The following is a 16097-nucleotide window of genomic DNA, read 5'->3' on the forward strand; positions in this document are numbered from 1 at the left end:
GGCGGTAACTCTACCTAGCAGATGGAAGATCCCAAGAGCTAGGTTCAAAGAGATTCAAACAAGTATGAATGACGGTTCAACATTGTCAAATAATCAACCCATTCTCGTGATGAAGATAATGTCAAAAATGGAGGGTAAAGAATTAAGGTTTTTGATTGAGTCCAATAAAGCTTAAAGCTTTTAATGATTTGCTAAGTCTGGCAGGGATATGACCAGATAGTGTCTTTAGGGACTACACGTTTAGGAATCACCTATATGAATGTGAAAGTGTGGCCGCTTCAAGGGAATGAAAGTAATGGCCATTCTCTAATACTCATGAACCAGGCGGTGGTTCATGGCTTGAAACGAAACAACTGTGAGAACTCATAGATGGTTTAAGGGATTGATTGTGGACTTGATGTTGTCTAAGGTAACAACAAAAGCTCGACGGTTCAAAGATATCAAATCTACCATTGACCGAGTATATCCGATATAGTTCCCACTATGGAAAGTTCAGAAGGAAACCTACTTATCCAGAATTGCAATTAGTTCTTGGCATGTTAAAACACACCACACGTCCGTGCATTCCTTTAAGTTTTAGTCATTCCCCATTTCATGTGGGGCGATTGTTGGATTTTGTTTTTAATTAAAAAAAAGAGGTGTTGGAATGGAAAAATGGTGGAAAAGAAATGGAGAAGTGAAAATTTGAATGAGTTCACGTTTTACTAATGCACTTTGTCCCTCATTGGTTAGAAGGAAAGAAATCTTTGTGTATATATTAGAGAAGGCTTTCATCTTTAGCTCTTAAAGGATTAAGAAGAAGGCCAGCTCACGCTGTCGTTGTCGCTCGCTCGCTCGGCTCGACTTTGCTTCGGCTGATTTAGTTTTGATTTGGTCAAAGGATCGATTGATGATTTAATTAATCTTTTATGGACCAAATTCTTTCAAAATATTAATTAAATTAATTAAACTTAATAAATTAAAATTCATTCGGAATTACCCATGACCCAGCGACCCGTTCGGTCCGGTCCGTTTTCTTTCCTGGATTATTTTAAATTCGGTTTTTTTTTCCCGCACCAATATTCCAATAGCTATGGCTGTCTAAAACAGTGTCAAAACCTGCCTCCAACAGCTATGGCTGTTAGTAGACAATAGTAGACGAATAGATTATAATAATTACGTAAGTTAGTAGACAATAATTTTGTGAAATTTCCAGTAGTAATGTTAGCTAGACAATTATAATTCTGTTTCTTTCACCTTTATTATTTTCAAAATTATGAATTTAGATACTGTTGGGCAATTCTGATTTATTTTATCTAGTATGTTAGAAAGCTTTTTCAAAAACTTCAGCTTATATAGTGCTGAAGTTATTTACAAATTGAACTAAATAACTTCAGCATTCTTCTGCTGAAGCTTTTGAAAAAAAGCTTTATGACAAAACTAAATGAAATCCAGGACAAAAAAACTTCAGCTTTTAGTGCTGAAGTTTTTACAAATGAACTAAAGAACGTCAGCAGCGTCGCTGAAGTTTTTGAAAAAGCTTATTTCCAGGACAAAAAAACTTCAGCTTATTTAGTGCTGAAGTTTTTATAAATGAACTAAATACTTCAGGCAATCTTCTGCTGAATTTTTTGAAAAAGCTTAATGACGAAAACTAATGAATCCAGGACAAAAAAACTTCAGTTTAGTACTGAAGTTTTTACAAAATAAATAAATAACTCAGCACTATGCTGAAGTTTTGAAAAAGCTTATCCAAGGACAAAAAAACTTCAGGCTTATTAGTGTTGAAGCTGAAGTTTTATATAAATAACTAAATAACTTCAGCGATCTTCTGCTAAGTTTTTGAAAAAAGCTTAATGACAAACTTAATAAAATCGCGGACAAAAAAACTTCAACTTATTAGTGCAATTACAAACCCAAAAAACTTCAGGCAAATAGAGAACAAACTTCCAGCTTTACTATGCTTAAGTTCAGCAATACAAAAAAAAACTTCAGCAAATAGAGAACAAAAACTTCAGCTACTATTGCGTAAGTTCAGGCAATTACAAACAAAAACTTCAGCACCACTTGCTACTTAGGTCCGTCTACTATGTAATGCTGAAATTTTGCGTGATTGTCTTTGCTTACTTCAGCCTCGTATGGCGGAAGTTAACGCGAAAAAAAGTGGGTACGCTTGCCAATTTTTTTACAAAGCGGGTTACAAAATTAAACGTGTGACCCAAAAAGCTTGGGAATAGATGCAAATGTCCCCACCATCACCTCCCTCTCTTTTTTGGGCCAAAAAACTTCAAACTTCCATTTCTCAACATCAGCCCGAATGAATAACTTAATAGGGCATGGGCAACACAATAGGTGTTATCAAAAATATGTGATATCGTGACAAACCAAAACATTTCACTAAGAATCACTTAGCAAGAAAAAGGGATATACATGCAAAGAGAAAGATAGCCTCGTAAATTGGTTCTACCAGATATGTTGATATATGGTATTCTTCCATCTTGAGGAACGCCAAACGTATGACCCTTAAAATGGATTTCTGAAGGATCTTTAGGATATTGTTGAACGTTTAACGTTCATAGAAATCTACCAAATTCGACGTTTGTCCATGTATGATACGTGAAAGCATTAAGGAAACGAACATGATTATATCATGTTGGCAAAACGCACACGCAAGTATACAGTGTCGCAGTAATATAGGATTGTAAGTCCAGATATCGTACCCACAAAACTTGTGATTAACTATCAACTAAATTAAACCAAACAATTAATCTATTCAAGAATCCTAAAGTATGAATATTTAACTAAAATTAATCTAGAGTAACAAATTAAGAGATTAAAAGAAACAGTTTGGCGAATATTATAGAGACGAATTCAATGTGAGTGAATATTCTAGAGCTATGGGTTATCTAACAATCCCGTTGTGTTTTTAACCTGAATTGTCTAATTAATTTATCTAGTTTATGGATTGACAGGGTTAATATTGCTCGTAGCCTTCTCCCGAATACAACTCGCCTATTCAAGCTAACCTAACGCCTATTATTCCGATGGAATTAGGATTAAAAGGAACGCATTCATAATTCCCGTATAAAACCAAGCAAGGCGATTAGGTATATTGCTATCGAACACAAATCGCCAAACCCCCCCCCCCACAGAGTTAAGATCTTGCTCTAATCAATCTTATATGCAATCTAGAATTCTCTCACCCAAGTTCAATCCTAGATTCGTAGATAGTATTCAATTGGTGATAAAGCAATCAAATAACTAAGCACGAGATTGAATAAATAAACCAATATGATAAAATAATAAGAATAATTTAATCTTCAAACTACAACGTTCATGTAGCACCCCACAACTATAGAACTAATAAATTATGAGATTAAAGGAAGAGAAGAGAAGAAAAACTAGTTAGAAGCCTCCTCCAAGCGTGGTGTGTGTTCCTCCACGCGAATTCTCCTTCAAAGTATGTTAGGTCCCCTCCAAATTAGGTTTAGGACCCATTTTTATACTAGTTGGAGGGGGGTCTTGGGCCGAAATAACCTTGTCCCGGTCGAAGTTGGACAAAATCACGTCACCAGCGCGCAGCCTAGCGCCAAGCGCTGTCCCTGGTGCTGTTAATTGAAGCACACTGTTTCTGGCACTACAGGTAGCGATGGAAATTCCATTTTTTGTTTTTTCGTCCGTTTCGGCTCTAATCTCGTACCTTTCGTCCCCAATTGCTCCCGGGTCATTTATACACATAAAAACACTTCAAATTAATATAAATCAACAAAGTTTACATCCTAAATCCACGAAATAAAAGTAAAACATGAGGTGGTTTACATATAAATATATATACTTTAAGCTAAATATCAACACCCCACACTTAAACTATTGCTCGTCCTCGAGCAATGGGACTATCAACTTCAATTTAATTTTTTCCAACATACACTCTATCAATGACAATGGTTGATAGCAACAATTAAACTGTAGCATATGCAATCACTTGCACTTCCCTCTACTTATGTCATTCTTTACATATTCACAACAAAGACAACATGCTCATAACAATCCTAGCCTTAAAAGCCGACTCAATATCACAATGCACCCATGGCTTGAACACCCAACATGAGAAGTCTAATAATGTTACCTATCGTTCGCGAAACCATGTGCGCTCACAACAAGAACAAGAGAGTAAGTTGAATCCATATATTCGAATCTCATGATCAAATATAATTTAAGAACTCATATATATCAAAGAAATCTCTCACTTTCACAAAGAAGTCACATGCATGCAAAAGGTACTATAGGCTTGCCCATAATGTAAATCCCCACTAATGTAGGCTCACTCGATCTAAAATCGATTAGGACTTTATATGGTTGTAATGTGGGCTAAGGGACGGGTAGGATATATTTAGGATTAGTGGTTCACCCTCCTAAGCATTTTAACACATCACATAATAAACTTTAAGTGCAAATTCTTCAATCAAATTCAATTTCACAAACATGATCACTCCCCAAAATTATTCCCTCTTTCTTTAAGCACTAGTATAATTTGTACCCCACTAGCAAGAACATGACAACAATTTATTCCTTTCAATTTTTCCTTCTCTCTTTTTTTTCGACTTTTTCTTTCTTTTTCTTTTTTTTTTCTTTCAACTAGGCTTTTTTCTTTTTTCAATTTCCGCTAGTGGTGTATTCTTTTACAAAATAAGTGCACCTTTCTTCTTCCATTGGTTCCCCTCAAATGCCACCCACACTTAGTCCTTACTTCTTCGAGCGCTCATTTTACAATTAAAGTGCTTTCAGAGGTAACATGATCAAAATAATGTCAATTAAGAATTAAGGGGTATAGACTCGTAATGTGAGTGCCAAATAAAAGGTCTAAATGCTAAAAAAGGTTCACTACGAATAGTGTTTATTTTGTGATAAGCATTAACCTTAAAAAGATCAAAGAAAGCCTAAAATCATTTTCCAAACCGACATCACCTAAAATTTCCCTTCAACTCACATACCGGGCAAGTTCTAGAACTCAATCACAATAACATGGACTACACAAACCTCACTTCACACATGGCACATGACTCACTAAGGACGATCTCATTCCGACTCTCAAACAATGCAAGTATTCACGGAGCCACAAAATATTACGCATTAAGCACAAAATGAATATAAGTCAAGCAAAAGAGACATAGGCGTCAAAAAACATGCTATCCAATTTCATTAAGGCATCATGAACAATTTCAAAACATTGGGAAGAAACTCCACATGCAAAGCTTAAATATGCTACTAACAAACAAGTCAAAGGAGCCTAAGTTCATCAATCTTCCTCCTTTTATTTCCTAAAGTCCTAATCTATTCTAAAAAAAAAAAGACTAGCCGGTTCAAACTGAATCCCAAGGAAAAGAACCGATGCACAAAGAAAAACCACGGGGGATTATTGCTACCTAAAAAAAATAAAAGACATTGTTGAATTTTTTTCTATTTTTTTATCCCTTTTTTCATATTTTTTAGTGGACCTTAATTCCTCAAGAAAGCTCTCCACAAAATCCGTCGTCGGGAAAAGTCCAAATTTCTCGATTTTTTTTCTTTTATTTTTTTTTTTTTATTTTTAACAAAAACTACTACACTAAAAATGAATACTACAACTAAGCTAAGATAGCACAGAAAATCACTCAGACAATCTCCTCACCCCACACTTAAAATTGTGCAATGTCCTCAATGCACACTGAAAATAACAATAGGGTAAAAGAGATTCCTTGGTAGGCCAAAGGCCAAAGCGTTAGCAGCTCACGGGATACTCATACTTCTCCCAGGTATGATCCCTTGTGCGGGTACCTCACACTTAGTTTCGGTCACCTGCTCGCTTTCGCACATGCCTATTGGCTTTGACTCCATGCTCCTACTCCTACAAAACACAAAAATAATACTACAAAAAAAATCAACACAATAAAATAAAAAATAAATAAACGAAAAGGAAAAAAAATAGAATTGGGTTGCCTCCCAACAAGCGCTTGATTTAACGTCGCGACACGACGCCATCACTTTCACCATTTTTTCTTCCACCTTGAGGATATGAATTGCGCCCCCAATTTTGCATCAATTTTTCTGTCACGTTCCTGGGACGGTGGTGTAAAAATAAAGGAACCAAGCAATAGATATCGCTTCTTGCACTTCTTGGCCCTTAAGTGAGGAATGTCGTTTTGCCTCCTTGGTATGGCAAATTTCAGAATATAACCACTTTGTTCCTCATCCATTGACTCCTCCATATGCTCGACTGGATCAATTCTCATGTCACCAACCAAACACAATGTTGAAAAGTGTTTAGAATGAGGTCCAATACGCTCCAACTCCAAAACTGCATTATTTTTTACATCCTCAATTTTGGACTCTTTGTCACCCTTGGCATCATTAATAATATTTTAGTCGAATCGTTGGAATTCCTCTTTCCGCTCCACAAGCTGGCCAGTATCCACAAAAATTGGTTATAGGGCATCAGACGCCTCAACCTTTTTATTCAATTGAGCCTGCATGTCATGGATATCTGAGCCAAATTGTCCTATCTCTTGCCTGAGCTTAGTTCTTTCTTCTATCAGTTTTGAAAGACCATCACGGAGAAACTCATGAGATTTTATTAGTTGAGTTTGTTCCTCTAGCCAAGATTGGCTCACTACATCTGCTTCTTCAAAATAATCTTCTTGTGGGAACTCACTCTCTTTATCGAGTTGAGGTTCTTCTTGGAAATTGGCCATTAATTCGCCCATTCTAGCCTGAGTCTTTTGATCTCTAAGGCGTCAAGAACTTATTGCTCGGCTATTTGCCTTATCATCATGTTCTGTTGCTCGGCTGCTTGCCTTATCATCATGTTCTGTTGCTCAGCTGCTTGCCTCCTCCGCTTCCTTGCTCTTATCAAACTCATAAACATTATTAGAAACATTATAATAAGAGCTCTGAGAAGGATAATAAGAATTAGGACAGCCTTCCCACTGGCCACCTTGACAACCACACACATTACACAAATTCCACTCATAAGATTGAGATGCATAATTTTGCCCTAAGTGTGGTCCTCCACAATATGGACAAGGATCACCATAATAAGAATAAGCAATATTCGACCAATTATCATTCCAAAACGCCATATCAACAAAGATAGCAAATAATAAACTAAGATAAAAATTTATAAACTTGAATAGACCAAGAGTAAAAATCTAATCTAGTAGACTACTTAATTTCTAAGTCCCCGGCAACGACGGTAAAAACTTGTTGTTGCAGAGCGCACACGCAAGTATACGTGGTCGACAAGTAATATAGGATTGTAAGTCCAGATATCGTACCCACAGGATCTTGTGATTAACTATCAACTAAATTAAACCAAACAATTAATCTATTCAAGCAAATCCTAAAGTATGAATATTTAACTAAAATTAATCTAGAGTAACAAATTAAAATATTAATAGAAACAATTTGGCGAATATTATAGAGACGAATTCAATGTGAGTGAATATTCTAGAGCTATGGGTTATCTAACAATCCCGTTGTGTTTTCAACCTGAATTGTCTAATTAATTTATCTAGTTTATTGATTGATAGGGTTAATATTGCTCGTAGCCTTCTCCCGAAATACAACTCGCCTATTCAAGCTAACCTAACGCCTTTATTCCGATGGAATTAGGATTAAAAGGAACGCATTCATAATTCCCGTATAAAACCAAGCAAGGCGATTAGGTATATTGCTATCCGAACCGCAAATCCGCCCCCCCCCCCCCCCCCACAGAGTTAAGATCTTGCATATGCAATCTAGAATTCTCTCACCCAAGTTCAATCCTAGATTCGTAGATAGTATTCAATTGGTGATCAAGCAATCAAATAACTAAGCACGAGATTGAATAAATAAACCAATATGATAAAATAATAAGAATAATTTAATCTTCAAACTACAACGTTCATGTAGCACCCCACAACTATAGAACTAATAAATTATGAGATTAAAGGAAGAGAAGAGAAGAAAAACTAGTTAGAAGCCTCCTCCAAGCGTGGTGTGTGTTCCTCCACGCGAATTCTCCTTCAAAGTATGTTAGGTCCCCTCCAAATTAGGTTTAGGACCCATTTTTATACTAGTTGGAGGGGGGGTCTTGGGCCGAAATAACCTTGTCCCGGTCGAAGTTGGACAAAATCACGTCACCAGCGCGCAGCCTAGCGCCAAGCGCTGTCCCTGGTGCTGTTAATTGAAGCACACTGTTTCTGGCACTACAGGTAGCGATGGAAATTCCATTTTTTGTTTTTTCGTCCGTTTCGGCTCTAATCTCGTACCTTTCGTCCCCAATTGCTCCCGGATCATTTATACACATAAAAACACTTCAAATTAATATAAATCAACAAAGTTTACATCCTAAATCCACGAAATAAAAGTAAAACATGAGGTGGTTTACATATAAATATATATACTTTAAGCTAAATATCAACACCCCACACTTAAACTATTGCTCGTCCTCGAGCAATGGGACTATCAACTTCAATTTAATTTTTTCCAACATACACTCTATCAATGACAATGGTTGATAGCAACAATTAAACTGTAGCATATGCAATCACTTGCACTTCCCTCTACTTATGTCATTCTTTACATATTCACAACAAAGACAACATGCTCATAACAATCCTAGCCTTAAAAGCCGACTCAATATCACAATGCACCCATGGCTTGAACACCCAACATGAGAAGTCTAATAATGTTACCTATCGTTCGCGAAACCATGTGCGCTCACAACAAGAACAAGAGAGTAAGTTGAATCCATATATTCGAATCTCATGATCAAATATAATTTAAGAACTCATATATATCAAAGAAATCTCTCACTTTCACAAAGAAGTCACATGCATGCAAAAGGTACTATAGGCTTGCCCATAATGTAAATCCCCACTAATGTAGGCTCACTCGATCTAAAATCAATTAGGACTTTATATGGTTGTAATGTGGGCTAAGGGACGGGTAGGATATATTTAGGATTAGTGGTTCACCCTCCTAAGCATTTTAACACATCACATAATAAACTTTAAGTGCAAATTCTTCAATCAAATTCAATTTCACAAACATGATCACTCCCCAAAATTATTCCCTCTTTCTTTAAGCACTAGTATAATTTGTACCCCACTAGCAAGAACATGACAACAATTTATTCCTTTCAATTTTTCCTTCTCTCTTTTTTTTCGACTTTTTCTTTCTTTTTCTTTTTTTTTTCTTTCAACTAGGCTTTTTTCTTTTTTCAATTTCCGCTAGTGGTGTATTCTTTTACAAAATAAGTGCACCTTTCTTCTTCCATTGGTTCCCCTCAAATGCCACCCACACTTAGTCCTTACTTCTTCGAGCGCTCATTTTACAATTAAAGTGCTTTCAGAGGTAACATGATCAAAGTAATGTCAATTGAGAATTAAGGGGTATAGACTCGTAATGTGAGTGCCAAATAAAAGGTCTACATGCTAAAAAAGGTTCACTACGAATAGTGTTTATTTTGTGATAAGCATTAACCTTAAAAAGATCAAAGAAAGCCTAAAATCATTTTCCAAACCGACATCACCTAAAATTTCGCTTCAACTCACATACCGGGCAAGTTCTAGACTCAATCACAATAACATGGACTACACAAACCTCACTTCACACATGGCACATGACTCACTAAGGACGATCTCATTCCGACTCTCAAACAATGCAAGTATTCACGGAGCCACAAAATATTACGCATTAAGCACAAAGTGAATATAAGTCAAGCAAAAGAGACATAGGCGTCACAAAACATGCTATCCAATTTCATTAAGGCATCATGAACAATTTCAAAACATTGGGAAGAAACTCTACATGCAAAGCTTAAATATGCTACTAACAAACAAGTCAAAGGAGCCTAAGTTCATCAATCTTCCTCCTTTTATTTCCTAAAGTCCTAATCTATTCTAAAAAAAAAAGACTAGCCGGTTCAAACTGAATCCCATGGAAAAGAACCGATGCACAAAGAAAAACCACGCGGGATTATTGCTACCTAAAAAAAATAAAAGACATTGTTGAATTTTTTTCTATTTCTTTTTATCCCTTTTTTCATTTTTTTAGTGGACCTTAATCCCTCAAGAAAGCTCTCCACAAAATCCGCGTCGGGAAAAGTCCAAATTTCTTGATTTTTTTTCTTTTTTATTTTTAACAAAAACTACTACACTAAAAATGAATACTACAACTAAGCTAAGATAGCACAGAAAATCACCCAGACAATCTCCTCACCCCACACTTAAAATTGTGCAATGTCCTCAATGCACACTGAAAATAACAATAGGGTAAAAGAGATTCCTTGGTAGGCCAAAGGCCAAAGCGTTAGCAGCTCACTGGATACTCATACTTCTCCCAGGTATGATCCCTTGTGCGGGTACCTCACACTTAGTTTCAGTCACCTGCTCGCTTTCGCACATGCCTATTGGCTTTGACTCCATCCTCCTACTCCTACAAAGTTAAGATCTTACTCTACTCAATCTTATATGCAATCTAGAATTCCCTCTCCCGAGTTCAATCCTAGATTCGTAGATAGTATTCAATTGGTGAACAAGCAATCAAATAATTAAGCGCAAGATTGAATAAATAAACCAATATGATAAAATAATAAGAGCAATTTAAGTTTCAAACTACAACGTTCATGTAGCACCCCACAACTCTAGAACTAATAAACTATGAGATTAAAGGAAGAGAAGAGAAGAAAAACTAGTTAGAAGCCTCCTCCTAGCGTGGTGTGTGTTCCTCCACGTGAATTCTCCTTTAAAGTATGTTAGGTCCCCTCCAAATTAGGTTTAGGACCCCTTTTTATACTAGTTGGGGGGGGGGGGGGGAGGTCTTGGGCCGAAATAACCTTATCCCGGGCGAAGTTGGACAAAAATCACGTCACCACCGCCCAGTCCAGCGCCAAGCGCTGTCCCTGGCGCTGTTAATTGAAGCACATTGTTTCTGGCGCCACAGGTGGCGCGAGGCGCTGGCTGTGGCTCTGGAAATTCCATTTTTTGCTTTTTCGTCCGTTTCGGCTCTAATCTCGTACATTTCGTCCCCAATTGCTCCCGGATCATTCCTACACATAAAAATACTTCAAATTAATATAAATCAATACATTTTACATCCTAAATCCACGAAACAAAAGTAAAACATGAGGTGATATACATATAAATATATATACTTTAAGCTAAATATCATATCCCAGAGGTAAATCCATGCATAAACGATGAGCGTTCAATTTTAGCCAAGGATCCAACTAAAGTATGAAATACTTTGTCTGGAGAATGTAGTGGCATGACTGGAACTCAAAGAAATTTGGTGGTGAGCATGTGATTTAACTCGATAAAACTCACGATACCTCAGCTTGTATGTCTATAAACCCGTTATACTCTAACTAATTAATAATAAAGTTGAATAACATGCATGTGAATATATCTTGTATAATACTCAGAGCGTCTTTTGTGTTCATAGCTATAGTTGCAGATAAATGTATGTCGAGCTATGCTGGCCTTAATCCATATATTTATGGAACTTACAGAAATTAGGAAAATATATAAGTACAAAGGAGTCAAAGCATAACAATTTCACTAATAGTATTATCTTTTGACAACTTTTTAAGTAATCAAATTCATTTCATCATTCAGATTTTAGATTTCGATGCCAGTCATATTTTATTTATTATACAAACTTTTCAACTATTATTCTGATACTGCTTCTCCAACATCAGCCAGCCTAATTAAGGTCAGCTAAATAGCGTCAAATAAACACTAAATTGTCCTAATCCACCATCCATCTAAACGACGGCCCGTTGAATTACAACGGATCATAAAGAGAAATGTATAAGAATGGAAGAGAAGAAAGACAATAGCATTACTGGCGATCTGTTTTTGAGAAAGAAAAAAAATATTGTGTACACTAATTCATTAAAAGTAAGTTGTTTCACCTTTTTATCAAGATTCTCAGGCTGACTGCCACGAATAGCGAATAAGAATAAAGAGACAACTGGAATATGGTTTCCGTCGTTTATCTTTCTCATTTGCAAAAAGAAATATACTCCTGTTTTTCCCATTTAATAAAACTAAACAATATTTCTTCATACCTTCAATTAAAGGGTCAAGGTTTAATTAATAATTGTAAATGGAATTCTTTTCTCCTGCACTCACGTGGTCTGCGTAGTGATTAAGATCTTTTTACTTCACATTTTCTTTCTCCAACGATTCAAAATAATAAAAAATTAATTGTATCCCATGTTATTTCAAGTTTGCTTCGACTCGTATCAATTACTAACAATATTATCTTTTCAAATTTTAATTCATTATTTTAAATTATTATTATTATTATCAAATTCGATAATCTATTCAAATTTTTATTCTAGAAAAAACAACGTCCAATTAAGTTTCTTTAATTGAAAAGGGGAATTAAGAGAAGAAGAAAAAGTGAAAACAAAGAAAATATGGTAATTAACATCATTATATCATATATTCATTTGTCAGTTTTTCCTATTCCAGACGTCCTAAAATGTTGTCGCACTTCTAAAATATGATCTTTGTTCCGAGATGACCCGAAAAGCATACATGTGCGGACACTATTCGAAGCACAATCTTCCACCTTTCTCATTTGTGCCAAAAAAATGTTGTAAAGAACCGATATATTGATAATTAAACCTTTCAAAACAGGAACATCGTGAATGGTCAATAATCTCTAAGCAATAAAATTGGTGCACAGAAACTAATTCGAGGTTTCATTATAGAATAGGATGAGTACACGTATTAAATAAGAAAAATTTAGTAATATCAGCAATGGTGTAGCTAGAACTAAGCATGTGATTCTTCAATAGTACTTGAGCCACTTTATTCCACTACCTAAAGGCAAAAGAAAACTATTCCTACTATCCTTTTAGAAGCATATGAGATGTCCTCCGATCCGAATCCACATTCTTTGTGTATGGCAATTTGACACACCATCTTTATTTTCCCATCATTTCTCTTTGGTCCTCTCTATCTCTAATTGGCCTTAATTTCTTCTTGCAGCCTGCACATTGTCTAAACCTGAAACGTCTATATATTTTATTTGGATAAAACAATGAAGTAAACAAACACAGATGTTACACAACAGTTAATTCTGAAATTTGGCTACGAACAAAGTCCCACTCAAACTCCAATAAGAAAAACACGTTACATAAAACATAAAGATTTTCCTAGAGACGTTAAAACATTTTAAGGAAAAATTGTGCTGATTTAGCTAAAACTAACAATATGACACCATATTAAATAGTGCTTTAGGCTAAATTAGACCTGTAATTTTAAGGTCTATAGGATAAGTGAAAGGCATGCAACGGCAAGAATGAGACAAGTAACGAAGGGATGATTCTTGAATTGAACGGATTTGCTAGAATTAGCTGAAGGTGGTGTGAAATACGGGTAGATGGAAGGATTATTATAAGGCGGTGTTAGAGGCTGCAGAGAGCAGTCTCCCGGGCAAGAACGGGGTGGTAAGGGAGGCGGTGGACAATTATTGACTGGTGAGGGTGGGGGAGGAGAAGGCGGAGGTGGCGGTGGTAGTTCTGGAGGCGGTGGTGACGGTGGAGGAGGGCATGGAAGTGGAGGTGACGGTGGTGGTGGAGACAAAATGGGCTGACATGGGTTTTCACATTCGGCGCACATATTGCAAGCTATTTGGTCTTTGGCCATTGCTGTGATAGTTGACATAGCTTGAATAATTTGGACATTGAGTGAAAGGAGAAGAAGCAAATTGAAGCTGCACAAAATGAATCGAGAATTTGGAGGATCCCCCATTTGCGAGAAGGCACTTATCGAAATGTAGAAATACAATAAGTTGGTGGAGAAGTGGGTATATATGAAGACAATGGTTGTGGCCTTGGGGGTTAAGTTGATACGATGGACCAGTGCATGACCAATAAGGCTTGTGGTAAAGTAATAAGTACTTTTTTATTCTTAAACAAATATTTTAAATTCGAATTTTGAGGATGAAATTGCTTTTGTTAAGAAACGTTTTATCTCTCGTAAGATTTTTTAGCGTGAATTCTGATTTAGTCGTATCTCAATACAAGTACCAAACACCGAATGAGAAGAAAAAAAGACTAGAATCCTAGTGTTTTATCTTCTACGCTACCAATATTTGTGTGACAAATAACAATGCCCATTGCAATTTTAATATTTGGAAAGGTGTCTGGGTGGCTTGAACTGTTATTTGCATATTTAACAAGTAATTAAGCAGCAGGTACGTAGAGGCTTTAATTTCTCTGAAAATTCCAGTAGGCACGGCGCTCTCGGGGCATCCAGTTTGTAAATCACCGTCATGTTAAGAATTCGAGCCTTCATGACTTTTTTACCACGTAAAGTTCAATTGGACGTTCCTTTCTTTCCTACTATGTAAAAACACACACACACAAAAAAAAAAAAGAGTTTCACTTTATACACTGATAGTGTAATTTATTATTACTAGATTGTCTATAAGATTATTATATTTAAGATTACCAATATAAAAACAAATATAGTTTAAAAGAGAAATGAACAAGCATCTTAACTATCTTCTACAACTTGTTAACCTTTTTTTTCCAACTCCGGATTGACGATATGAAGATGTTATATATTTTTGTTGCTTTATCACTCTTGTGGTACCTAATATGTAATGCGTAAATTGATTAACATAGATTTGATCGAACTATGTAGCTTTTAAACAAAGACGTATCTGTGTTTATCCTTTATATTATACTACGACGCATACAAGCTGATAACCTTTGTATATTTTCTTAGATTGACCCACACTTTCTCTCGATGCGTTTATTTTTAATTCCGGTACCATGAATAACCTGCCAATTAATAATTGTTTTTCTGGATGCTAGTGTTGTTTCTGTTTCTTTTGCTTTTGCAGTTTTCAGTAATCCATTCTTTTTACAAACTTGATGGAGAGAGAGTTAAAATTCAACTCAAAAGTATATGTTGTCAAAGTTTTGACATTTAAAAGCTGTTCAGATTATGAATTGATGTTTAAACTTGTGCGATAAAGGTTGGGATTGTAACCTTTTAGTACAGAATTTGTTCTTGGAAACCCCTTTCTTCTATCGCTTTTATCATCTCAAAATATGCTTAGTATACAGGTTGGCATGAAAGTTGACCGATTGGATTCTCTACATTTATTGCAAGCTTGGGAGTGTGGGTGAGAAACTTCAAAGAACCCAAAAAAAAAAATATATATTACGTAAAATGATACTAACAATTAAGATGTGAGAATTGAAAGGATTTCATGGTTGATGTCGGCAGGGAACATGCACAAAAAAGGGCAGATTTGTTGATCCAAATGAAAAATGGAACGAGAGGTGTTTGATTTATGAATATGGAAAACCAGATCGAATAGAAAAATACTTGTGTATGTAGTTTTTCTAAGAGTAAATTTCACTTTAACTCCTTAACCTTTAACCATTGGAAAACAATACCCTTTTACATTTAAATGGGAATGATAACCTTTTTGAACAATATTTTCCGGCGAGCATTAAATTTTCATACTAAAATAAAAAATAAAAAAAAGTTTTTAACATTCATAGATCACAAGATGTATATTACAGAGATTAAAAAGACTAATACTTACATTGAATTTACGTATAACATTGGTCTCGAGTAAAGATCCCGAGAAGGTGCAAAAAATAATGGTCATCGTCATATTAAGCACGTGAACTCTAATAATCATATAGTTCTCTGGTTATAGAAAAGTTAATTCGTATGACCGAGTCAAAACTTTAAAATCTATCAAAAATATTGTTCAAAGGGGTTATTGTTGTAAAAATTGCACGGGCGTCCTATTTGATCGTCTCCATTTGACCTATACCCATATTTTTAAAATTATTTAACCTATACCCTAATTTTTACAACATCAGGCTCCTCCTTCTCCCGGTTACCTGTGCGCACCTTTCTTCTTCCTTTCTTTGTTAGTCTCTTAGAACATCTTGTTTTTAATAATGTGATACTTCACTTCATCATTTGTATTTTTCTAGATGCTTACATCACAATGCTTGGGGTGAACTGCTTTTCTCTGTGCTTTTCACGTTTATTGTTTCCAAAATTTATGATTTAGATACTGTTGGCAATATGATTATTTTATAGTAGTAA

At 35.6% G+C, this 16097-nt stretch overlaps 1 protein-coding gene across 1 annotated transcript; it reads right to left on the reverse strand.

The window, feature by feature from the left end:
* Positions 1–12685: 12685 nt before the first annotated feature.
* LOC109220445 (sulfated surface glycoprotein 185-like) lies at positions 12686–13827 on the reverse strand. Its single transcript, XM_019384917.1, has one exon. The coding sequence runs from the start codon at positions 13764–13766 to the stop codon at positions 13281–13283; it is 486 nt and encodes a 161-aa protein (XP_019240462.1). The 5' UTR covers positions 13767–13827; the 3' UTR covers positions 12686–13280.
* Between the last annotated feature and the right edge of the window lie 2270 nt (positions 13828–16097).

The sequence above is a fragment of the Nicotiana attenuata genome, unplaced genomic scaffold (genome assembly GCF_001879085.1).
Source record: "Nicotiana attenuata strain UT unplaced genomic scaffold, NIATTr2, whole genome shotgun sequence".
In the NCBI taxonomy this organism is placed as follows: domain Eukaryota; kingdom Viridiplantae; phylum Streptophyta; class Magnoliopsida; order Solanales; family Solanaceae; genus Nicotiana; species Nicotiana attenuata.

Bases quoted from the DNA above. Each gene is read 5' to 3' on its own strand.
- LOC109220445 (XM_019384917.1), bottom strand. From the start codon at position 13,766: ATGGGGGATCCTCCAAATTCTCGATTCATTTTGTGCAGCTTCAATTTG.